This window comes from Podarcis tiliguerta, assembly GCF_965153285.1.
Source record: "Podarcis tiliguerta genome assembly, chromosome: 2".
NCBI lineage: Eukaryota > Metazoa > Chordata > Lepidosauria > Squamata > Lacertidae > Podarcis > Podarcis tiliguerta.
In genome coordinates this window covers 110,512,192-110,538,448 of record NC_139535.1, presented here as the reverse complement: position 1 = coordinate 110,538,448, position 26,257 = coordinate 110,512,192, and the positions used below count along the sequence as shown (strand labels likewise).

Below are 26,257 nucleotides of genomic sequence, written 5' to 3'. Positions count from 1 at the left end.
GTGAGATGAGCGCACAACCCTAGAGTCGGACACGACTGGCCCGTACGGGCAGGGGTACCTTTACCTTTTATGCTTCAGATAGCTCACAAGCTCTTGAGCCAGAGTAAAACCAATAGAGAAAGAGTTGTTGGAAAGTAACACTGCATTACGTGGCACAAACTCACACGATTCTCACGCCCTACTCTCAACTCTTGACTCAAAACAGTTTCCTAAGGTTCTAAGCAGCAATATAAGAAACCTGCTAAACCTGTTTGCAGAGGCAAAAGTGGGAAGAGTGTGCATGCAGGACAAGAGTTGATTCCTCTTTTGAATTGTCTCCAGCTCTCCAAGAAGAACGAGAAGCAACTCTTTGGGTCTCTGCTCATCTTTGCCTGAATACTGGGAGTCCCACCTTTAACAGCAATCTTTGGTCTAGACTGCCAGGAAGATCTCCTACTGAAGCTGCCCAAGGAGACCACAGGGAGCTTTCAAAATGTGATGACTCAAATGCTAACTTAAGAAGAGCCATCTAGTCCAGCATTCTGTTCTCACAGTGGCCATCCAGATTCTCCTTTGTGATACCATCAAACAGAACCCGAGCACAAGAGCGTCTCCCTTCCTCCAGTTTCCATAAGCATTGCTGCCTCTTGGCTGTGGAGCACAGCCAGCAGGGCTAGTAGCCCTTGAGAGTCTTCTCCCCCACCAATTTGTCCAATCCTCTTTTAAAGAAGAAGAAGAAGAAGAAGAAGAAGAAGAAGAAGAAGAAGAAGAAGAAGAAGAAGAAGAGTTTGGATTTGATATCCTGCTTTATCACTACCCTAAGGAGTCTCAAAGAGCCAGAGTGGTGTAGTGGTTAAGAGTGGTAGATTCGTAATCTGGTGAACCGGGTTCGCGTCTCTGCTCCTCCACATGCAGCTGCTGGGTAACCTTGGGCCAGTCACACTTCTTTGAAGTCTCTCAGCCCCACTTACCTCACAGAGTGTTTATTGTGGGGGAGGAAGGGAAAGGAGAGTGTTGGCCGCTTTGAGACTCCTTCGGGTAGTGATAAAGCAGGATATCAAATCCAAACTACTCCTCATCCTCCTCCTCCCCTTCTTCTTCTTCTTCTTCTTCTTCTTCTTCTTCTTCTTCTTCTTCTTCACATTCTCCTTTCCCTTCCACCCCCACAACAAACGCTCTGTGAGGTGAGTGGGGCTGAGAGACTTCAAAGAAGTGTGACTAGCCCAAGGTCACCCAGCAGCTGCATGTGGAGGAGCAGGGAATCGAACCCGGTTCACCAGATTACGAGTCTACCACTCTTAACCACTACACCACATTGGCTCACCACAAAGCCATCCAAAAAGATTAAAAGATGGGAAACAAGGAAGCAGGCCAAAGAAGCCCGACTTCATTAGGACTTTCAAATGTCATGCTATCTACAGCCATAAATCAAAATTTGACTAGGCAATCACTCACATGTGCCACATTTGAGAGTCAAAATGTTTTGAATGAGGATATGTGCAATTGCAATGAGGGCGAGGTCATTATGCCCATGTTAATTTATTTATCATGTGTTTAAATCCTACCCCTTCCTTCAAGGGGAAAATGAGCTTCATCATGACAGAGGGACACAAAAAGCAAACATGGATCCCATAAGAAAAGGCAAGGTGGGGGAGACCTCTAAAATTCCATCATTGGCAATACCTCCCAATGGAAATGTCACAAAATAGTGTGGCGCTTTAGATGTTACACAAAGCAGGAGGTGGGCAGACAAGGAGGGAATTAAGAACACAAAACCTAGGTTGGATGCTGTGGCCCCATCAACATAACATCCAGCTTAATTTATTGTATTTTTATTTTTCCTCATTCCCTGCTTCATGTTCCATCCAGCTTGATGAAGAGTTCTGGAGAACTCAAATGTTTGTCACTATTTCACAACATTTTTGTTGGTACACTGGTACCTCGGGTTACATACACTTCAGGTAACAGACTCCACTAACCCAGAAATAGTACCTCGGGTTAAGAACTTTGCTTCAGAATGAGAACAGAAATTGTGCTCCGGCAGCGCTGTGGCAGTGGGAGGCCCCATTAGCTAAAGTGGTGCTTCAGGTTAAGAACAGTTTCAGGTTAAAAACGGACCTCCGGAACGAATTAAGTACTTAACCCAAGGTACCACTGTACCCATAAAGGTATGTACCAACTTAGGATGGCTGTGGAAGGATTCTGAACCAACGCTCTCTTGGCTAGATACCACAGTTCACTGCGGTGTAAGCACAGTGATGAAGATCACAGACTGAACCACAACCCATGCAGTCAAATCTTACTTCAGCTGTGAACTCCCTAGGGTGGTCTCAGAGAAGATCTTATTCATTTAGGTCACACTCACATGGCTTCCCCAAAGAATCTTGGGAACTGTGGTTTTAAGGGTCCTTGGAATTGTAGCTCTGTGAGGGGCAGACTGCAGTTCACAGGATTCATTGGGGAAAGCCATGCGCTTCAAATATGCAGTGTAGCTGTGACTTTAATCTTGCCCCCCATATCTGTCACATGACCTACTCTACAGGGCTGTTGTAAGGATTATTACAAAGATAACTTAAGTGAAGTAGTTTGGATGCTAAAAAAAAAAAGCACTGGAATATTAAATGTTATTCAGATGATAATATGCCAGTAGAAATGATATAAATGATAATGATTACACCCACTGCCATGAAATCCACTGCAGGTACCGGTACTTTTTTGCTAAAGCAATCAAGAGGTAAAACATAATGGGTAAGCCTTCTAAGTAGAAAACCTTCTTCTCCATTTTGCATCTCGTTGCATCCAGCTCCCAGAATAGGCACATAAACCACACACTACTTTCCTTCCCTGCCAATAGTCTAAGAAGTTGTTGATCTCACTGGAACTGTTATGAGTCTGTGCCCACGTGCAAGCCATAAATTTGCTATTCTTTCTTGAAATGCAAGGTGGTGTATATGTACTCCTCCTCTGCTCTTGGTTTCCTGGACTGGGTTGACAGAATATCACTGGCATCTTGAATTAATAAAAGATTTCTTATGTTAGGGAAATTCTGTTTTCCTCAGTGAAATAACCCAGAAATGTAACCTATCATTTATAGGCTGGCCAGATGCAAAGCTGCAGACAGACCTAATGACAACATAAGCTATGCCTGCTGAAATTACTTCTTTTGCGGAATTGTTAAAGAGGCCAAAGTCATGCCCTCTTTTTTTACATCTGCCCCCCTATGTTAGATAAGACTCTAGAAGGTGGTTAAAATGACCCCAAAATAAGCACCGGAGCACTAGAAGGAACACCTCCTGGATTAACTCACAAATGAATTTGACTAAAGGAATGCAGAATTCATTTGGTCAGTCTGCAGATTTTATTTTGATTTCAGATTTAATTCACTCTGGATTTTTAAGCTGCTGTTTCTTTTTTTTAGTAAGTCTGAAAGATAAGGATTGCAAAGCGCACTGTGCACTGCAAGTCACTGTTATTCTTGTTGTTCCTATTAAGTCTCTGATTAGTTAATTAATTAATTGAGTTCATAGTATCAGATTAACAAATAAAAGCCATTCCATTCTATTTTGAGTCCAACGCAGCCAATCCCAATAATTCAAAGGTCATAATTAAGGACCTCCATCAGATCTGTCGAAAACATACGAAGATTAAAAGACGTGTTTTGAAATAAGAGATTTCATATTTTTCTCAAGGTCTGCCTACTTTGATGTACATGAATTTATTTCTTTTATTATCGTGACCATCCCCTTAGAAAGCATGTGCCTTTGCAAGGTTTTTGGCAACGATTTGCGCACAGATGGGAATGAAGAAACTGGCGCACAAACAAAAATGTGCGCACACAGGTGAATTCACCATCCTACTTCAGAAACCATGCATATGCATAATCTCTGGCATGTGCGCCACACTACCATTCTGAATGGAGAAATGAATGCATCTCACACAGGATTTCCATGCATGCACATCAGAGCACATGCCAAGCTCCAGATTTCCCTGTGACATATCCAGAAGTCTGTTTCGCGAGGCTGCATTATCTTATGAACATCTTATTTCACACACTGAATTAGCAAACATGCCAATCAGGCTGGCTGGAGAGGGAAAGGGTGCTCCTGAGCATGTACAGAATTTCTCAGGGTCAGCCCGACACAGTACAGTGGTACCTCAGGTTACATACGCTTCAGGTTACAGACTCCGCTAACCCAGAAATAGTACCTCGGGTTAAGAACTTTGCTTCAGGATGAGAACGGAAATCACGTGGCAGTGGCGGGAGGCCCCATTAGCTAAAGTGGTGCTTCAGGTTAAGAACAGTTTCAGGTTAAGAATGGACCTCTGGAACGAATTAAGTACTTAACCCGAGCTACCACTGTATAGATGGCTGCCAGGGCCATCAGAATTAGAGGTGTCAGATGACTCTAGGAAATCCTGAAAGGCAGAGATGCAGGTGCCCTTGGCTCTAGAACCTCAGAACAAGGAGCCTATGCTTCACTTGCTCTGCTTTCCCAGTTCCCAGCCTGTTCTCCTTGCACAATTCACTTAACAAAACATAAGAGGGGGTACCTCTAGTTCCGGAGGTCCGTTCCAGAGGTCCATTCTTAACCTGAAACTGTTCTTAACCTGAAGCACCACTTTAGCTAATGGGGCCTCCCACTCCTGCTGTGCCGCCGCTGCACCGCGATTTCTGTTCTCATCCTGAAGCAAAGTTTTTAACCCGAGGTACTATTTCTGGGTTAGCGGAGTCTGTAACCTGAAGCGTATGTAACCTGAAGCGTATTTAACCCGAGGTTCCACTGTATAATGGGACGCGGGTGGTGCTGTGGGTTAAACCACAGAGCCTAGGACTTGCCGATCGGAAGGTCGGCAGTTCAAATCCCCACAACGGGGTGAGCTCCCGTTGCTCGGTCCCAGCTTCTGCCAACCTAGCAGTTCAAAAGCGTGTCAAAGTGCAAGTAGATAAATAGGTACCGCTCCAGCGGGAAGGTAAGCGGCGTTTCCATGCACTGCTCTGGTTTGCCAGAAGCGGCTTAGTCATGCTGACCACATGACCTGGAAGCTGTATGCCGGCTCCCTTGGCCAGCAAAGCGAGATGAGTGCCGCAACCCCAGAGTCGGTCACGACTGGACCTAATGGTCAGGGGTCCCTTTACCTTTACCTTTACCACTGTATAATCAAGGGAAACTAAAAGCCAACTAGAAGGTTCCTTTGGCAGCAACAGGGCAACAACATTTTAATCCTACTTTTCCCCAAAGACCTCAAGACAGTGCACACGATTCTCCCAAATTATCCTCACGACAATCCTATGAGGGAGGTTAGGATGACAGGCACAAACCCGCTTACAACGCACTGTTCTGCATGTTGATTCAGAAATAAACCCCATTCACTCGATGGGACTTACTCCCAGGTAAGTGAGCATATGTGAATATGTGGGGATTTGAGGTCAAAGTCCAACACTCTAAGCACTCTGACACACTAACTTTCTAGACATAAAACCGAAATATAACTAAGTTTTGCCTAAAGCAGCAATTGGGATTGGAACGCCCCGCCTTTATTTCACAGTAATTCATAATTAAACTTCGCATAGCAGAGATTGAGGGCTAGTGCTATAGAGACCCTTTGCTTTCTGCTCCACTCTTTGCTCTTCTGTAAATAACAATTTAACCTCAGATTCATCCTCTGGCTGGCCAAACTCCTGCTATTTTATTTCAGATTACAATCTGGAGATGTGTGCTTATGTCAGCAAATTTACCTCTCCCCCTCTTCTAATTTCTCCTTTTATATTTCCTTTGCATTCTGCTCCCTGATACATTCTTTCTTACTTATTTTATAAAGGCACTGATAGGTTCTAGCTTTCAAACCACTAAGGGGAGGAGGAAAGAGGGGGGTGGGCAATGAATGTTTTTTTTTTTAGTTTGCCCACTTTCCAGTTTCTTGCTAGAAAGCCAAGAAAGGATAAAGTTCTTGCCCTTATTAAATATTTATCAGTTAATTACAATATGTAGATTGTGCCGGTAGGCTATTCATCTTTGGAGGGGGAGATACAATAAAATACAGTGGAAAGTTGTGTTATCGTAATTGCCTGATGCCACTGGAAAGAACCAGAGCCGCTGCAATGTGTTTTACATTTATCTGCACCGCCGCATTTTCATTTTGTGCAGCAAAGCTGCCTCCGTTGTTGTTTCACGGATGCTTAATGTTTGCAACCTCGGCATTTTCTTCAGAGGTCTCCTTACAGGAACAGAGTTGTTATCACAGCAGCCTCAGCAAAGATCTCTCTCTCTCTCTCTTTTCCCAATAAGAAGGGGAAGCTGGTAGACGAGAAAATTAACTCTACCTTCTCTCCTCCTTTCTGATTCAGAGCTTTGATTAGTCTGGCAGCAGAACTTAGCAGTCAAGTCCAGGTTACACACAGCCAGTGGCGTAGCGTGGGTTGTCAGCACCCGGGGCAAGGCAAGTAACTTGCGACCCCTAACCCGTGGATTTGCGCCCCCTAACCCTACCCCCCAGATGTTGCGCCTGGTGCGGCCGGCCCCCCCTGTGTGCCACTGCACACAACACACACACACTAAAAAAAAAACCCCACATCCACAGGGCCTGATTAAGTTCTGCTTTCAGACTGAAGCATTCACACCACCATATATTTAAAGCATCTCTCACCACCACCACCCCCCCAAAAAAGAATCCTGGAATCTGTAGTTTAGCCCTCCCAGAGCAGCAGGCTCCAGCACCCTTAACAAACTACAGTTCCCATGATTCTTTGGGAGGGGGAAAATGTGCTTTGAATGTGTGGTGTGTACCATTTAGTCATGCAATTCCCCACTTACAGATAAAAGTGGTATAGGCCAGAATTATTATTATTTTACTAAAATTAAGAGCTCTTTTGGGTAGACTTGAGATGGATGTGGGGGGGTGGAGTCATATTCCTTCAGCCTCAGGGACATATCTGACCTCAAGTGTCCCTGTTTTTCAGGGTCAGTCCCAGATTTACAGAAGCCATCCCAGTTTCTGATTTGATCTGGAATGTCCCAAATCCCACATCCCAATCTTCATCAGAGGGACGCGGGTGGCGCTGTGGGTTAAACCACAGAGCCTAGGACTTGCCGATCAGAAGGTCGGCAGTTCGAATCCCAATGATGGGGTGAGCTCCCGTTGCTCAGTCCCAGCTCCTGCCAACCTAGCAGTTCAAAAGCATAGCAAAGTGCAAGTAGATAAACAGGTACCGCTCCAGTGGGAAGGTAAACGGCGTTTCCGTGCGCTGCTCTGGTTCACCAGAAGTGGCATAGTCATGCTGGCCACATGACCCGGAAGCTGTATGCCGGCTCCCTCGGCCAATAAAGCGAGATGAGCACCACAACCCCAGAGTCGGCCATGACTGGACCTAATGGTCAGGGGTCCCTTTACCTTTACCTTTTATCTTCGTCAGAGAAATGTTGGAGGGTATGCCATATTCCTTAATGGACAGCTTTTCAGCAGTCATGTGCCAGTAGGGAACAGGGCCCGGAGCAATTGATGTATACCTATGTAGAGTATACAATATTCCAGTCACACAATAATCAGAGCTCAGCTTTCTACACGCCCACATCCCTCCATCCTGATAAACAAGAGGCATTCTCACAGTTTAAGGCAGAGGTTTTCAACCGTTTTGAATCCACAGCTCCCTTGACCAACTACATTCTTTCTGCGGCTCCCCTGTGAGGCTCAGCAGCCCAGTTATGTCACCCCTTGCCTGCAGAGCTGGCAGCCTCTCACCCTTTTTCAAACACCTTCCCTTGTGCGGTGTTCCTTCAGCCTCCTCTACTCTCCCCTCCCCAGTTGCTGACCCTGGTCTCTGAGCTGCCTCTCCCCAGACCCCAAAGAGAGGTGCCTCCTCACACTGCCCCATAGGGACCTGGGAAGCACCTCCTGGCCAGCCCCAGAGGCACCATTCTCCTGCGGAGCTCATAGCCAGGGCTGCTGCAATAAACAGCTGTGGAAGCCTTTGGGAGGTAGAGATGTGAGATAGCATCAGAGGAGGGAGGGAAGGAAAGAGGGACAGAGGCCAGTGTTGCACGCAGCACCCATCATTCAAGGCACCCCAGGGTGCCACAGCACACTGGTTGAAAACCACTGGTTTAAGGACAAAAGGCACTTGAGGAGAATGCGAAGCAGGACCATTGAGTGGTACCACGAGGAGCAGAGTCCCAAAGTCTGGGCAGGGAGGCCTGGAGGAACAGATTTGTCCCCATACCTGAGGTTCCCCACGTTTGCCTTTAAATTTGATGCAGTTCCATTTCAGTGAAGGAATGTCCACTGAGAATCAAAGGAGGTGCAGTGGTGTCACTGTTTCTAAACTGGTTTCACACAAGAAACGTTTGAGGCTAATTGAGACCATCAACAAATTTCAGGCTTGGCTTATGTAGTCCCATCATGAGATGGGACTGAGTCCGTATCAAGAGCCAAGGGACCCCAATTTGATAGAGTCCCTATTAGATCTGTAAGGGGCTGTGTGGAAAAGTGGAGGAAGTGTGCCCAGGTGCTGTTGAGCACTTAGGCTACAATTCCCATCACTCACAGTCAATGGAATGAATGATCAGGGATTGTGAGGGTTATAGTCCAAACGCATCTGGGGACCCAAGGTTGGAGAAGGTTGTGATCTGGAGATAAAAGGTTGTATTCAGTGTAGCACTGAGCAAATTGTTCCATTGGGATACAGCAAACCCCCCATTTATGTGCATTCAATATGTGTGCGGCCGCGCATACGCGCATTGCACCAAACCCGGAAGTGACCACAAAAGTCACAAAAACATCACAAAAGGGGGCAGAACTGGGCGGGGCAGGGATGGAACAGGGCATTTGAAGGGTTTTTCAATGATGTTTCAAATATACGTGATTTCACTGATGTGCACGATGTCTCAGAACGTAACCCATAGGTAAGTGGGGGTGTTGCCTGTATTTTTCCCCATGCTCAATGGAACAACCTCCCCCTCACCTTCCCCCATAAGTTATGGACATTCCCCCAACCCTCTAGAGCATATTTGGGAGGTGGTGTGGGACTCATGCAGGGGAGGAAAGCATTGCACTTGTGCAAAAATGTAGCTGAGTACCACCCAAGGCATCCCCCATCACCTCCACCCTCACTCAGTCCTCTGCAGTACTTAGTTGCAGTAGCCACTGAGACATGTGGGCCACATTGGAAGCAGCTCAGGAGAAACCTGTGTGCTGTTTCCATCTGCTTAGACCTTCTGGTGCAACCTGTGCACTCCTATGCCCCAATGCTCACCTTGACCCATGCCAACAACCACCACCTGCTAGGGCACAGCATGTGGGTTGCGATGCATTACAGGTGCATGAAAAACAGAAAGATGAGATTTCCAGATGAACATGGGAAGCTACCTTGTGTTGAATTAAACATGGAGTCCATCTAGCCCACTTCTACTCCAGGGATGGAAAACCTGGTGCCTATGTAGACTGCTATTCCCATCAACCCCCAACCAGCATGAACAATGATCAGGGACAATGGGAGTTGGAGTCCAACCACATAATCATCCCTTGTCTGTTTCAGTAGCTCTTCACAGTCTCTGGTGGTTGAATATCACAGAATCACAGAGTTGGAAGCGTCATCCAGTCCAACCCCCAGCAATGCAGGAATCCTGCTCACAGCCATCACTGGGTGGACTCAAACCACCAACCTTCTGGTTAACAATGGGCCAGACACACTGACCCATTGTGACACTGAGCATCTCTCCCAACTTTGCTACCCTATATCCTCTTAACTGGAGATGCTACAGATGAAAGCATGAGAACTTCCTCTGAGCTACAGCCCCTCTAAATGACCACACAAATATTTTGCACCAGATTATTTGAGAATTATGCATCACAACTTTGGGATACTTTGCCATGCAAAATACTCTTAAAACATTCCTGTAGACTGCTGCAATCCAAGATCTGTTATTGCACACTAGATAGCAAATAGAACTGAGAACATGCCAGGATGATGATGGTGTTCTCAAATTCTCCTAGAGACAAATTGACTTGGAGGTGGGAATTGCATATATATTATTGTAGTTCCCTGACTATGTATTCTGCAGGATTTATGCATTTAATAATACTTCTTAAAGGTGTAAAAATATTGAGAGATTGATCTTTAACAACATTTCGTGAAAATTCATCCACAGGTGAATTGGGACTGATCCAGCCAAAATTAAACCTTTTTTAAAAAATAGTTTAAATTGGTGAGGTTTTAACATGTGGTATAGTGGAATTTTCAGCCTGAAACCAAATAGGCTAGTAAGTGCTAAATATTGACTGAATTTCAAAGTGAAATCAGACAATGTTTGAAATTCACAGCATCACACTTGAATTTTTATATGCTTATCTTTTGCATCTGGATTTCAAATTTGACCCAAAAATTTCATTTCAGGTTTAGCATTTTCATTCTAACAGGGGCAACTGATGCTGGGACCTCAACTGTGTTTTTAACACACACATTAGAGTTTTCTAAATGTTCATACAGTGGTGCCCCGCAAGATGAATGCCTCGGAAGACGAAAAACTCGCAAGACGAAAGGGTTTTTCGTTTTCTGAGTTGCTTCGCAAGACGGATTTCCCTATGGGCTTGCTTCGCAAGACGAAACGTCTTGGGCCTTTTTTTTAAAAACCGCCAATGCATTCCTATGGGAAACCGTCAATACACATTGGTGCTTCGCAAGACGAAAAAATTCACAAGACGAAAAAACTCGCAGAACGAATTAATTTCATCTTGCGGGGCACCACTGTACTAGTGAACCAAGGGCAATTGGTAGTCAGCAGGTAGTACAAGGGCAACTGTTTCATATGACCAAAGCCTCAAGCTGGGTTATCAGAAGAAACTGGTTCTTTATTTTGGCACCAAAAGAAGCACCTCCCGTTACCATGAAACAATGAACGCAGCACCATGCAAGCTGGATTCTTTGGCAAACTGGACCTTGCATCTTACCACCAAACTCTCTTGACTGATACTTGCCCTACCAGAAGCCGCTTAAAGGAGGATAGAAGGTCTGACTAACTTGTAGTCCAAGGAAATGGAAGAGGTTTAATGGAAGGCAGGGGCCAGTTTAGGAGGTTGGGGGGAGAGAAATGCACAAGCAGGCTAAGCTCCAAAGCTGCATACTAACTGGGAGATGAAAGAGCTAGAGGCCTTCTGAAGTACGTGCTGTCTCGATGATTAATGGGGGTGAGGGAAGGGTGAGGCCCAGCCCCTAGTAAACTACAAGATGGCAAAGTGATTCTAAGAACAACAGAGCAGTGTTCATGGAGAAAAGCTAGTCTGCCTACGCCAAGAAAATCTCCCGGTGCTGTTTTTAAAAAGCCTCTTTATTTCCAGTATCAAAACAGTACATTAAAATAGATGCCAAGAGCCAAGCAATCATTAAAAATAAACCATCGGTGACGTGTAGCGTACAGTGAAAACATTGCTCACTGCTGCAGCAGCGAGGTTGCGAGCTGGTTCTCCCAAGATGCATTCACTAGCCGCGCCTGATGGCAAGACAATAGCCCTCAGAGGCAGCCATTCACTTGCCCAGGAACGACAACAAGCAGGTGATTTCAATATTGGAGCTGGATCACAGGAGATTTTTTTTTGTTTTTTAAGATGTAGGTGTGGAATTTCAAGTGTTATCTTTTATGTTAGGCATGCTTATTGTCAAAGATTTAGCGCATTCTGGAGATATGGGCTCTCTGCAACAGGGTTTCTTGGAGTGGACTTCCCTGATAGCTCTAGGTTCTTACCTAGGGGTGGTAACACCCTGGCAAGGGATGAAAGAGGAAGGAGAAATATGCATCTTGCCTATCCTTGCTGCATCGGCACCACAGTTCTGTCAGAAAATATTTTGATGAGGCTTAGACAATAGCAACATACAGCAATGGCTTTTCAAACTATGATCTATGGTACCTGGGGTTCATCAGTGGCTCAATGGGATTTCTCAGTCAGAAGATCAGTACTGATGGGCAAGCTTTCTTGGAGAAACAGCTTGACTACCACTGCCAATCTTCTCCTGGGCTAGACCCATTCACAGGAGTTCCGAGTCTACTCTTGGTTCACATGGGGCCATAGTGAGGACCCACCAGTGCCAATGGGCACTAGCCACCAGGACTATTATGGTTGGTAAATGCTCATCTGTGTTTGCCTGTAGAAAGATATTGGACCTTAAAAGATCCCTGCTATTAGGGCAAGGTGTCTGCTCTTCACCCTGTGAAGTGCTAAACCTTTGGAATGGAATAGGCAAAGAACTGGACTTGGAAATAGCCACACTTAGACTGCAATTCTACATCTACTCTTCTAGGAGTAAACCCAATTGAACTCAACAAGTCTTGCTTCTGAGTTGTCTTGTATGGGGTGGCAAGATTAGTTAAAGCCTTTCACTTTGTGAAATGAATGCCTGAAAACCAGAGCAACTATGATCAACCTGATTTTCCCCCTTTTCCAAGAGGATCATGAGGCCAATAGCTGCTGAACAACTGAGACCCACACTGCCTTCCTTTGCAATATCATTCACAAAACCCTCTTTACAAAACGGATGTTTAAAAATCCACTGCATAGACTGCCTTAGGTTTGGTTTGAAGACAGCCTTGCTATGGGTGAATTATCAACTTTGCAGCATCCAGCAGCAGCCCCTCCTCCACCAATGAATGTCCAGTACAGTTAAATAAATGGGAGGTAATGGGTGGGCAGATAGGAGTGGTGGGCGGTTGGAGGGGGGTTGGGGGAGAGAAATGCTGTTGGTTGCACTTAGAGGGTTTTTTCCTTTTTTAATGAGATAATAGGACTGTAGCAATTTCCCCTGCTTGGTTTCCATGGCAGAGAGAACCCTCACAGATGCATAAGATTTACAGGTCCCTGAGAATCTCCCTGAGGCACAGGATGTGTTGTTAAATCTGTGTAAATGGGATGTGAGCTGGACAGCCCAAGCTGGTGATGACTGGGGATTTCGGCAACACAGCTGTAGTCCAGGTTTGCAGAGGAACAGTCAGGGAAGCTGAAGAGTGAGTCAGCCTCAGGCATATTTCCCAGGTAATTTTCTTCCACTTCACTTGGACTCCCTTGCAGAACTGGAGGTCCATAATGATGACTGTCTCCTTGCAGAGAAAGGGGGCCATACTCCAAGGAGATGGACGTTAAGGGGCTGTCAAAGAGAGGGTCTGTATAACTATATACCCCTCCCTGGGCCTTGCTACATGAACTTGGTGCGGCCAAATCATACTCAGCCTCCATTTGACTGAAATAGTCACTCACTTGAGGACTTTTGCTCGGGGACTTCCCAATGGTCCCCTTGACCCTGCTGTCTTTCTTATACTTCATCCTTCTGTTCTGGAACCAGATCTTGATTTGCCTCTCAGAGAGCCTCAGAAGCCGGGCCATTTCCAGCCTGCGTGGCCGGCAGAGGTATCTATTAAAATGGAACTCCTTCTCCAGTTCCACCAGCTGCGTTTGGGTGTAGGCTGTGCGGACTCTCTTGGAAGAGGAGAGACTTGGTGGAGAGGAGCTGGGGTCTAAATGAAGAAAATGAAAAAAGTCAATTCAGCTTGATTCTTAATGACTTTGCAAGGAATAGATGTATTGCCTCACAAAATATGGTACCTGGTAGATTAATACTACTACTACTACTACTACTAATATAGCGTACATCAGAGGTAGGAAACTTGTGGTCCTCCTGATGTTGCTGGACTACAAGTCCCAACATCTCTATCATTCTCCTTGCTGGCTGAGGCTGATGGGAGTTGGAGTCTGGTGACATCTGGAAGGCCACAGATTCTCTACCCCAATGTACAAGCATGCATCTTATGTGCTGCTCAAACTCAGAGAGATGTTAGAGCTGAACCAAAACAACTCACAGGTTTTGGCAAGTGTGTTTAGTTGTGTTGCCCTTTTTGGTGGTCTCACCCTCACTTCCACAAGGCACCTGGCAAGAAATGTTTGCTTATTTTACCCTCAGTGAATGACATCACACAACCCAATCTGATTGACTGGATAGTATTGAATGTTGCATCATCCTGCTAATTGTGTAATCTGTGACTGAGTTGGATCTCTGATGTAATTCATACAAGATGGGGAAAAAAGGAAGAGGTCAGAGTGGTAAAGGTACCATCCCCACCCCACCCCCCAAAAAAACTCAAGAAAAATAATGGTAACTTAATTGGAAAATGTGAGTATTTATGTTCCCCCATAACTGCTAGTTTCCACTAAAAATTGGAAACTGGAGAATATTTGGTTCAGCTCAGTCACATTCTGCATTCTTTGAAAGTCAGTTTGGAGGGTTTATGTTTCCATTTGCAAAGAATGGAAATGCTCTGATCCATTTTATTCTATGCTATGCTATTATCTTTGTGTATCTATTTGTCTCTACATCTAGTTGAATAATTATTTGTCTTTCTATATATGTCTATATCCTTCCTACACTAATGGATTAATCTACATGAAAACCTAATGTTTATTTAATAAGACATATGGCTATTCTCATAATACTGGGAGGTTGGGGTTGGTAAAGGACCTATAAAGAATATATTAGAGCAACTTCTAAAAGAAAATATATATATAATTCTTACCAAATTCCTCAAGTGGAAGCCTAGTTGCTCCTATTATCCCAATATAAGATGGGATATAAACATAAGCAAATAAAAAGTATAGAAGTACTTTGTAAGTTATTGTCCAGAAAATGTTCTGAAGACACATGCTGTGGTTCAACCAGTAAAGTTAAGAGTGTCTGGCCTTAAGCAGTCTCTGGACGGGAGACCACCAGAGAACCCTCCATAATGTGTGCTTGTTCCTTGGAGGAAGGACATGGTATAAATTAAAGTACCGCATGGTGTAAGCTAAAGTACTGCATGTGAACACTTATTTGAAAGTACAAGGAAAGCTATAGCCTAGATCCATGGTAGCCAATGATGTGCATTCCAGATGCTGCTCTTTGGCTACAACTCCTATCATCCCTGACCATTGCTGTCTGGGACTGGTGGGTGTCTATCAACCTCGTGAGGGCACCATGTTGGCTACCATTGGGTAGATGCACATTGGAATCAAGCATGGGAGATGACAGATAAAACAAGGTACCTGAAGATGGAAGGTTGTTCTTCTGCTTGCTGCTGTGTCTTGTTTCTTTCATCCAAGGGAAGACTTGTTTTGGTAAATGGCTATCATGTGCCTTGCTAGTGCCATTGGTAACCAATGGAGGCTGTTGCAATTTTGAGGTCTGAACATTGGTGTTCCCTAGAGATGCCTGTTCAGTGCCTTTTTGGCCTGTTGGAGACCTTGTGGATGTTTCTGGCTCCTGGTGTGCCAGTGGAGCTGGAAATTGTTGCTGACTAAAGGAATCCCTTCTAATGGGATCTTGGTCCAAACTGCTTTCTGAGGAATCCTGGTCATCTTCATGAAGAGCTTTTGGCATTTCCTGTTCTTGTCTGACTGAAGGGGCAGGGAAGGAGACAGATACCTTGAAATGAATGTGAAAGGAATCCAGACAGAGCTCCAGTTATTACCACTGAGGAAGGATCCTCCTCACCCATGTGTTCCAAAAGCTAAAGAGAAACATCCGAAGTAAACATGCCCACATCTCAAAGCAAGAACATTTACCGACCATTCTGGCCTCTGTCCAGAAAAAGGAACCCACCAAAAAAAGAGAGAGCAAGAATCATGAACTTTAAACAAAGACAGTCTTTTGAGTTTCAACATGTTTAGAGTTGAAACTATTTTGCTCTCGGAAATTATCCTCCGCAAACATTGTCAAGTATACACCAGATATTTAATGTCTGTATTTGCCGGAGTTGATTTTAATATTTGTCAGCATTTGACTGCTGATACATAGTTTTAGTTCTTTGACAGTATTTGATAAGTGAAACACCAAAGCAAAAATATTTAGAGAAATCTTTACCAGCGGTCACTACCGTCAGTCATATGGATAAGATCAAATATATGTTGTTCAATATGGACAGGTCTGTGATGTTTAATACAGCTAAAGGCCCCTTAACTTAGACAAGGTGATATGGCTTCCATTATGATCTAACTTTCAGCTTTTTATGTATGTTTTATTTATTGTATTGGCTAAGATATATTTTTATGTATAATTTTATATTTATGTTAATATGTTTCTGTTTGGTTGCCTTATTAATGAATTTGAAAATTGACACACAGTTATGTCTGGTTTTATATTGTGTTTGAGAAACAGCATAATATACGTAAATAGTAGTTAGAATGATACTTAATTATTGAACAAGTGGGGCATACAACAAGACTGCATACCTGAAGGAGCGTCTCCACCACCATCGTTCAGCCCGGACACTGAGATCCAGCACCGAGGGCCTTCTGGCAGTTCCCTCACTGCGAGAAGTGAGGTTACAGGGAGCCAGACAGAGGGCCTTCTCGGTAGTGGCACCTGCCCTGTGGAACACCCTCCCATCAGATGTCAAGGAAATAAGCAGCTATCCTATTTTTAAAAGACATCTGAAGGCAGCCCTGTTTAGGGAAGTTTTTAATATTTAATGCTGTATTGTTTTTAACACTTGATTGGGAGCCACCCAGAGTGGCTGGGGAAACTCAGCCAGATGGGCGGGGTATAAATAGTAAGTTGTTGTTGCTGCTGCTGCTGCTGCTGCAGGGTATTACTGCAGTGTGAAGTGCTCCAGTTCAGTGTCTTGGCCAAGACACCATGCATTCTCTCAGAATGCTCCATAAAATTCTTTTCCCCTCTCCAGTCTTCTGGAGCCCTCCCCAACATTCTGTGGCCATTGAGCATGATCATTCCTGAATGGGTTGTTTGGGGGCTCCTTTTCCTTAGGAGTCCCCCCCCAAAAAAATATGACCCCACATCTGAAAACCTTTGAGTTTCCTCTGAGCATGGCATTATCTCTCTCTTGTGTATAGGCAATGCCGTTATGTCTACAATAAGAATAGACGCTAAGAGAATAAGTCTTAGTATTTATTATTATATATGGTAGTATTTGATAGTTGGAAGTTATAAGATTATAAGATTATATTACAGTTTACTGTCAAAGTCAAAACAAATCAAGAGAGGCCACTAAATCCATGAGGAAGATTCCACATTCGGAGCTGAGATTCCATGAACAACATTTGACGTTCTGGGGAATTTTGAATATTAATTTCAATTCCCAAGCTTGTTCTGTCACCTTTATTAATGATGGTCAAAAGCAAGCATGCTAAAATGATGCCAATGAAGAGATCAAAAAGTATAACTGGGAGAGGGGAGGGAGGACTCTTTGGTGTTTGTTGGCTTGTGCATAAATGATAATTATTTAATAAGCAGCATTTGGGTGAGGGAGAGTATAATTGGGAGATGAGCTCCCAAACCCTTATACTAATAATAACCTTTATCCATCACCAATCCAGTGTACATGTATGTGCATATATACACATCGATGCAGTCTTCTGCTGGGTATAAGGAGAAATACCGTTTTCTTTCACTCTATAAGACGCACCAGACCACAAGACGCACCTAGTTTTTGGAGGAGGAAAACAAGAAAAAATATATTCTGAATCTCAGAAGCCGGAACAGCAAGAGGGATTGCGCAGTGAAAGCAGCAGTCTCTCTTGCTGTTCTGGCTTCTGGGATAGCTGCGCAGCCTGCATTCGCTCCATAAGACGCACACACATTTCCCCTTACTTTTTAGGAGGGAAAAAGTGAGTCTTATAGAGCAAAAAATACAGTATCTCCTCTCACAACCTTCGTAGCCACGTGTACAGATGACAACTCTATTTAAATAGGTCCTCTGTTTAAAAAGCTGTCTGGTCCAAGTGTGGTTTAAAGGCAAAGAACCATAATAAGAACACAGTGCCGGCTGATGCTGACTATAAGGACAAATATATTCCCTTCACTTTGGGCAGATAATCTCTCCAAAGCACAGAGGAGGTGATAGATACAATACTAAGCCTTAGCTGTGTTGGGGTGGGGTGGGGGAGTACACAGTAGCCCTACAGCAATTTTGTATCCAGAAATTGTACAACAGGGGATAAGTATCCACCGCTGTAAGAGCAATGGAAGTGGGTGGTAAGCAGCAAAAAAATCTCAGAAGCAGTAGTGCGGGGTTTCAATTATAAACACACTTACAAAGAAGCAAGTGCTATTAAATACAGTGGGACATATTTCTGAGTCAGTGCGCATCACATTGCAGTGCCATTATTTTTAAATTTTAGTTACTCAGGCTGCAATCTGGTACACACTCACCTGAGAGCAAGGGCTACTGAATTCAACAGGGCTTGCTTCAAGTTAGCCATGTGCATTGTCACTGTATTAAATAACCTGAGCAAATTTTTTAAAAACTAAAACAAGATAAGTAGTAGTGCCAATTGCCCTAATGTTTGCCCGCCACCCTTGTTTCGTTGCATTCATTTCCCGGATTGCTGGAGGTCAGGAAAAGGTTAACTTCTTACTGATTTTGATATAGTCTTGCTTGCATGCTTTCCCTTATATCTGTGTATAAGAGCTAGAGCATGGGTAGGCAAACTAAGGCCCAGGGGCCGAATCCGTTCCAATTGCCTTCTAAATCCAGCCCACAGACGGTCCGGAAATAAGCGTTTTTTTACATGAGTAGAATGTCTACTTTTATTTAAAATGCATCTCTGGGTTATTTGTGGAGCCTGCCTGGTATTTTTACATGATGCATCTCTGGGTTATTTGTGGGGCATAGGAATTTGTTCATATATTTTTTCAAAATATAGTCCAGCCCCCCACAAGGTCTGAGGGACAGTGGACCGGCCCCCTGCTGAAAAAGTTTGCTGACCCATGAGCTAGAGCCTACTGTTCTTTTTTAATATTGAAAAGTTGAAATAATCAAGGGATGTATCTTTAAAATTTCCAGAGCAAGTCTCTCTATGGTACTGCTCTGTGGTCTGCTTTGAAATATCAAAACTTGAGTGTTGGGAAAACCTGTCTTTGAAGTTCATGCCACTTGAAGATGCCTTCCCTGCTCACCATACATTCCCCAGTCCTACCCAGAGATTTGTAAGCCTGGGTCTGAATCCCATTGAAATGCATCTTGTCACAGCTCGCAACATTGTCCACAACACCTTCTGCCAGCCCTTTGGTGATCCATCTAAAATAACCCTACACAGACAGAAAGAGTGCTGCTCATTGCTTCTGTTATTATGGTCCTCAGGAACCCTGGAATCAATTCCTTTACTCTTTCATTACTGAAGAAGTGCTACATCTAATTTCAGTGAATGAGGGATTCACCCGAAAGCACAGGTGGGGAACCTCTAGCCCGCCATAGGTTGCTGGACTCCAACTTCCATGAACCCCTGTCTGCATGGACAGGGATGATGGGAGTTGGAGTCCAACACCATCTCAACAAATTCTCCACCCATGCCCTAAAGACTGATAGCTACCGTATTTTTTGCTGTATAAGACTCACTTTTTCCCTCCTAAAAAGTAAGGGGAAATGTGTGTGCTTCTTATGGAGCGAATGCAGGGTGCACAGCTATCCCAGAAGCCAGAACAGCAAGAGGGATTGCTGCTTTCACTGCGCAGCGATCCCTCTTGCTGTTCTGGCTTTTGAGATTCAGAATATTTTTTTTCTTGTTTTCCTCCTCCAAAAACTAGGTGTGTCTTGCAGTCTGGTGCATCTTATAGAGAGAAAAATATGGTGCTTCACATCTTACACAGGGGCTCATCCATGTTTACCAATAAGTGTACATGTGACAAAGGGATATCTCATTCAGTAGACCATGAAATTCTTCATCCCAGGGTCAATGGTTCAAGCCCTACATTGGGCAAAAGATTTCTGCATTGCAGGGAGGTGGACTAGATTACCCTCATGGTCCCTTCCAACTCTACAATTCTATGATTTTATGAAAGAACTGTAGGCCATCATGGTTCCCTGAAGAAGATGTCTGTCTGGTACATTTGCACATGTATTTGTCACATTCACATTTTTAGATAAAGGTAAAGGGACCCCTGACCATTAGGTCCAGTTGTGAACAACTCTCTTTACTGGCTGAGGGAGCCAGCGCACAGCTTCCGGGTCATGTGGCCAGCATGACTAAGTCTCTTCTGGTGAACCAGAGCAGCGCACGGAAATGCCGTTTACCTTCCCGCCGGAGCAGTACCTATTTATCTACTTGTACTTCATGCTTTTGAACTGCTAGGTTGGCAGGAGCAGGGACCAAGCAACGGGAGCTCACCCCGTCACGGGGATTCGAACCGCCGACCTTCCGATCGGCAAGCCGTAGGCTCTGTGGTTTAACCCACAGCGCCACCCGCGTCCATCTCACATTTCTAAACATATGCTCAAAACATTTTGGTGCACATCTAAAAATATAAAGGTGAAGTGGTTTGGGGAGGCATGTCATAGTACCATCAGTGACAAAAATCTGTTTAGCTTCCAATGAGGATTGGACCATGGATTTGTGGGGAAGCAATGACTAATCAAAGGCAGGTGGTGTGTCTGTATAATCCCACTAGCATAGGAAATGCTGCATGGCAGCAGAACGGTGATTGCACTGCAGAGAGGTCTGTAGTTCATAATTGCTATTGATGCCTAAGTTAGAAGTAATGGCTTGTTTCATGTAAAAAAAAAAAAAAACAGTACTGGAATTATTTGTGGAATAAATATTTGGCTTGCCATCAATACGGTATCTATTTATATTAAAGTTACCCAGTGCAAATAGATGAAAATAAGCCAGCAGCTTTTCCTAACATCTCTCCCCCCCCCCCAACTCAGTGACCTGAAGAGTAAAGGTCTATATAAGTTCCGCAGTGGGGAGTTTTTATTTAAAATGAAGCAATATTCTCCTGGAAGAGACAAGCAGAGTCTATTGGGAAAATCATTGGCCTGTAGAAATGGTGGCAGGCATACAAAAGAGCTCAGAAAGGTGTATTGGATTTAGCAAGAGCAATGGGAGCTAATGATATTAAGTTGGCTGGTAAGCTATGTGAACAGCTGTAACCTCACTGATGGAAATGAATGGGCCATCGATACGCTGTCCTCAGACAAATTCATAGGCAGAGCAGTGTGTGCTGTGCACTGGGGGTGGGGGTGGGGAATCTGTAGCAAAGTAACCCCAATTTTGCTCCAAGGAAAACTGCTTCCCTTATATTTATTTATTTTGCATAATTTATTTGATTTAAATAAAGGGGAAGGGCGCAGAACCATGCAATATTAAAGCCCAGACCATGATCCTATCAGCTGCCTCTCTAGCTTTCACCCAGCGTTGCTTACTCAGTTTCCGTCCTATTCACCTCAGTCATGAGGGATAGAAACATGGTTTGTTTTCTAAAATGAAAACAGAGATTCCCAGCAGGTTGCGTTCTGTACTCAATTCTATGCTTTTGTTAACTAGCAGAATACACACAAGTCTTGCACACAACCTGGCTGCCTATGAAGGGCATTTTTAAAACCACAGATGGATAAATGAGTTTACATAAACTGTGTTTTGCCCATCATAATCACAAGCAGTGTGTAAGAATCTGAACTTTTAAAATGCCACAGGTCAACTTAATGTGCCTCTACCTATGTATATTGCATCTTAGAGGACAGGGGCTGTATTAAAGTTGTGTGTGATAGCTGATTTATGATAGCACACTGCTTACGTATGAGGGGTGCAAAAAGTAGCTGTGACTAAGCTACCGTTATAAGGACTGACAAACTTGAATCTCATTGATTACAGTTTGACTTTTGCTGGCTTGCACTAGAATAATTGCATTATGTTTACATGTGTGATATTGATATAGATACTGCTATTTTTCTAGAAAAATAGGTGCTGGGACTCACCATAAATGCCTCCCTTGTTCTCTTATAATGGCAATGGCGCCCACTTGAGAGGTGCCAGAACTGACTTCCAGTGAGTTCTGACTGAAAAGACCTTGGAGAGATGATAGATAGATAGATAGATGATAGATAGATAGATAGATAGATGATAGATAGATAGATAGATAGATAGATAGATAGATAGATAGATATAGATAGATAGATAGATATAGATAGATGATAGATAGATAGATAGATAGATAGATAGATAGATAGATAGATGATAGATAGATAGATAGATAGATAGATAGATAGATAGATAGATAGATAGATATAGATAGATGATAGATAGATAGATAGATAGATAGATAGATAGATAGATAGATAGATGATAGATAGATAGATAGATAGATAGATAGATAGATAGATGATAGATAGATAGATAGGTAGATAGAGATAGATAGATAGATAGATAGATAGATAGATAGATAGATAGATAGATAGATATAGATAGATAGATGATAGATAGAGTCTAGCAGTTCTGGGTGAATAATATTCTCATCACAATATATTCATTAGCTATGCACTTAGGACTGGGAGAGCACATAAAAGTTGTAATCCCCTTAGTAGATATTTCAAAAACCCAACTAAAATGGTTATCATTCACTTTAAAAAAAAACACGTTTTACCTATAGAAACATACAGGAAAACTATGTAGGTTTTTTTCTGCCCAGTATAAAGCAAACCTGCTTCCCTGTTGCAAAGTTCTGGCCAGTGAGTTCAAAGTTTGTCAAGCACTTGGCGATTAAAAAAAGAAAAGAAAAGTTTTATTTAAGTGTAATACTATTTTATTCAAAACATTTATAACATCAAGGCTGCAATCCTACACAACCTTATTTAGGAGCATGGCCTGCTAAACTGAATGTGGTTTACTTCTAAGTAGACATGCATGGGGTTATACTGTAAATGGCTATTATTAAGAGATATTTAAAAATTCGTTGCATTGGTGTTTTTGCTGTTCCTCACTCACTTACAGGGCTCACTGGCGTAGCCTCCCATTCCAAAATGTTGGGCAAGAAGGAGACAGGCCTGCCTGAGAGTCACACTGATTTCAAGAGAACTTAAATTCAAAGTATAATGCTAACAGGAAAACAGTGGTAGCCTTAAGGACTGTCCATCATATAGCCAGACACAGCTTTAAACTCTGTCCTTGCTGTGCTGTGCTCTTTATTAGCCAATACAAAATCCCCCTTTTCATCACAACTTTTCTGCCTTTTGCTCCATTGCCATGTTTTATGGAAGTTACCTAAGGAGGGTTGTTGTTGTTGTTTTACTACAGTAGGTGGGACTTTTGTCACTAGCTTGAGAGGGTCCAGTTTTGTTTTGTTTTTTCTTGGTTAAAAAACAGCCAAGAAAATCTGGATCAAATCTTATTCAACCCTCCAAGCAGTAGCATGCTGATTCTGCTAAATCCTTTATGCGGAGTGGGTGAGGTGCCCTTGCCATAGGTTACTCAAGGGTATGGGACTCAAAAGTAGTCACCTTATTCTATTTAATATCTCTCTTTAGTGGATCTAATAAGAAGTGCTGGGCATTTAAAAATAACATGATTCAAACTAAATTCTTTGACTCTTTTTCAAAAAAATCAGAATTGGATTAAAAACCAACATCCTCCCCAACCCTCACTTTGTTCCTCTAAAATTAATTGTGGATGGGGCTGTTAATGATAAATATATGTAATGGCTCTGCAGTTAATCATTCTGCTATTTCTATGTCATGTCTCTCAAGTTTCAGGACAGGGAAGCAGAACTTGTAATTCTTGAGGTCAGTAGTGCCTGGATTTGAAGCCATTAGCTATATTTATTTCTTAAAGGTCTGAGTCACATGGTCCACTCAAATCTATCTGTCCAGCAGTCTGTATTCAATACCTAGGTAGATGTCTCTGGAAACTCAGAAGCAAGGCATGATGGCAGGTGTGGTCAACCCTAGTTGTTTGTTCCCACCTACTGATAGCCACAGACAGACTTCCTCCTGACATGGCAGCAACTTTTAGCTACCATACCTGCCCTCCATGAACTTGTCTAATCTTTTCTGAAAGCCAACGGAGCTAATGGCCATCGCACCATCTTGTGGCAGTGAGTTCCACATGTTAATTTGAAATAGCGGGAAGAAGTAGCCCAGGACACCAAACCTCCCCTTTTCGGACCCCCTGAAACAGCTACCCCGTGGCCCCTGCCTTCAAAGAATCACCATGCTTTCGATTTCAAGGGAACACATTTTTAATCCTCTTATCCCTGCAAGAAATTTCAAGCTACCGGTGAAATGATCGGGAAGATCCATACATCCTAATGTATGCAGCATTTTTTTCCTCCAACCCCCCTTACAGAAAAACACTGTTTTGAGCAATATTTGCATTTCTGCTACTGGAAGCTGATTAGGGGTTCTTTTGTTTGTTTGTTTGTTTGTTGTTTTGTTTTGTTTTGTTTTGTTTTTTGCAAATTAATAGAGACAGACTAATTTTTAAAAACTAAATGACTTCATTTTAGTTTGCCTTTTTGAAACTATTTCGGCAGGGGAGGTCTCTCCTTGCTTATACGCGCACGGTCTACAACTTTTCTTTTTCGTATGTCGACTGGTGATGATTTAAAATAAGGCGTTGTAAATGGGGCATTATACCCACCTACGCGGCTCCTCTCCTCACTCACCGATCCAAGCTCCCATTCAAAATCCTTTTTACACGGAGGAGTTCGTTACAGAATCCAGTTCATCTCACTTCCCTATCTCAGTACTTAGCGCGCTAACAAAACTTAGTTTAATGGGAATGGGTGGGAAATACCTATTTTTTAAAAAAAGAAGATATTTTGTTTTAATGAAACACAGTTTTATATCAGGCTTTTACTTTGGTTTTGTTTTCCTGTTCTATTTGTTGATGAGTTTCAGTTCTAGAACTTTGCCAGCAAACTGATAAGCATTTTTGGGGGGGACGGTCTGCATGGCTTCGATAGAACTACTCGGGGTCTTATGCATTCGCATGAACGCAAGAAGCTTTTGCTAAGAGATTGTGTATGTGTGTGTGTGTGGACGCACGTGTTAGCATACCCTTGTCGGTATTTGGTACCGAATCACCACAAGCATCTATCCACTCAGTCATTTCCACCCCCACCCCTACAAATCTCATGGCCAACCGGGGGGGGGGGGATATATATAGGGCACAATCCAACCAAGTATTGAAGCTGGAAGGCTGGTTTGCCAGAAATCAACGCTGGTTTCTATGAGGCTAAGCGCGTTTAATTCTGAGCTGGGCTGTGGCCGTTCTGTTTAGGAACCGAGTTAATTTTGTTGAGATGACTGCCCCGATGCTAAACTTGGAAGTAAAAGTCCCACTGATAACTGTGCAAAAAGGGCCTTACTTCCAAACAAATGCATGTTTTAAGGTGGTGGTGACTGACAGCTGCCCATCATTCAAATGGATTGGATGTTCAAATGGATTGGATCAAATGGATTGGATGACCCAACTACTGAGAAGCAGGCTGTATGAAACATATATCAACAGGAATTTGCACTTGGAAGTAGGGTCCGTTGAAATCAAGGCTGCAATCAAGCCTTAGACACGAGTCCCGTTGGAATCCACAGGACCGTTAGTTTCCAAGCAAATGTACGGAAGGAGCCCAGCGCTAAAGTCGCAGGTTAATTTAGCTGTGGGAGAAATTAAGGAAATGCCACCGAATTGACGCACTGAAGGTTGGGGGCCTGAAATTCAGGTCCATCTTAAACCATTTTTCCTCTAGAGAAGTTTCAACGGGACTTGCTTGCAAACGGTTTCAAATGTGTTAAGACTGCCTCCTTCTATACCCCCCCCCCCAAAACCAAAATATGTGATTATTATAAAGGAGACTTTTTTCTTTTCTTTTTGGGTACTGCGGGTAATTCGTGCTATTTTGAACCTTGGTTTTGAGGGGGGTAACCCCCTGGTTTCTCTGCAGCATAAACCACGCGATAAAACAGAAACAAAACAAAACAAAAACTTTCGCTCTCTGGGAAATTAGCATGATATTATCAGTCCCATAATGCTTTATCTTGTAGACAAATATGGGCATCCCACAGTCCCATACAGTAGGCAATGGGCTCCTCGTTTATCTATTTATTATTTAGCTATTTCGGTCCATTCATTTCAAGAGAATGCTGTAGGCTTGGGGGTACTTGGCAGGCAAGTCACGTTATGCAAATCTAGGCTTGATGATTCCGCAGTATCCCTTAAAAAAAAAAACCAAAAACACCACGCCACCACTATTGCTTGTATATTTAACGATTTTTTAAGGGGGGGGTCGTCTCAACAGCATTTAGGGTGGAAGGGTAAGAGAGGGCAGAACCAATAATGCAATGTCTCCCCCCACCCACCCCAGAAGAAGAAAGAAATCCTAATTTCTCTGAGATTTAACACGATGCGAGTTAGAAGCGGCTCCTTCCATATTCGCCTCGCAGACCCCCGCCCCAATCCAGATTAGCAACAAAGAAAGATCGGGTGGGGAAAGGAGGGTGATGAAAGTGGTGGGGTTGGGGTTTTTTTGTGCTTCTAAGCCCCT

At 43.5% G+C, this 26,257-nt stretch overlaps 1 protein-coding gene and 1 long non-coding RNA gene across 26 annotated transcripts in view; one reads left to right on the top strand and one right to left on the bottom strand.

Moving 5' to 3' along the window:
• The window catches only part of LOC310671418 (homeobox protein Hox-C5-like), a 149,457-nt gene that overhangs the window by 18,232 nt on the left and 104,968 nt on the right, over nucleotides 1-26,257 (bottom strand). For 20 of the 25 annotated variants that reach the window (XM_083427433.1, XM_083427430.1, XM_083427431.1 and 17 more), the window contains 2 exons: nucleotides 15,031-15,409; nucleotides 11,280-13,472 (listed from right to left, as the gene is read on the bottom strand). In XM_083427433.1, coding sequence (XP_083283559.1) covers nucleotides 12,793-13,472; nucleotides 15,031-15,364 — 1,014 coding nt within the window. In that variant the 5' untranslated portion in view covers nucleotides 15,365-15,409 and the 3' untranslated portion in view covers nucleotides 11,280-12,792. Of the gene's footprint in view, nucleotides 1-11,279; nucleotides 13,473-15,030; nucleotides 15,410-26,257 lie in introns of those variants that run through there. The other 5 variants (XM_083427442.1, XM_083427443.1, XM_083427444.1 and 2 more) reach the window with 2 other exon arrangements.
• On the top strand, nucleotides 13,607-25,696 carry LOC310671839. Its single transcript, XR_014508246.1, has 2 exons — nucleotides 13,607-14,125; nucleotides 22,711-25,696. It is a non-coding gene; the product is annotated as an uncharacterized lncRNA (long non-coding RNA).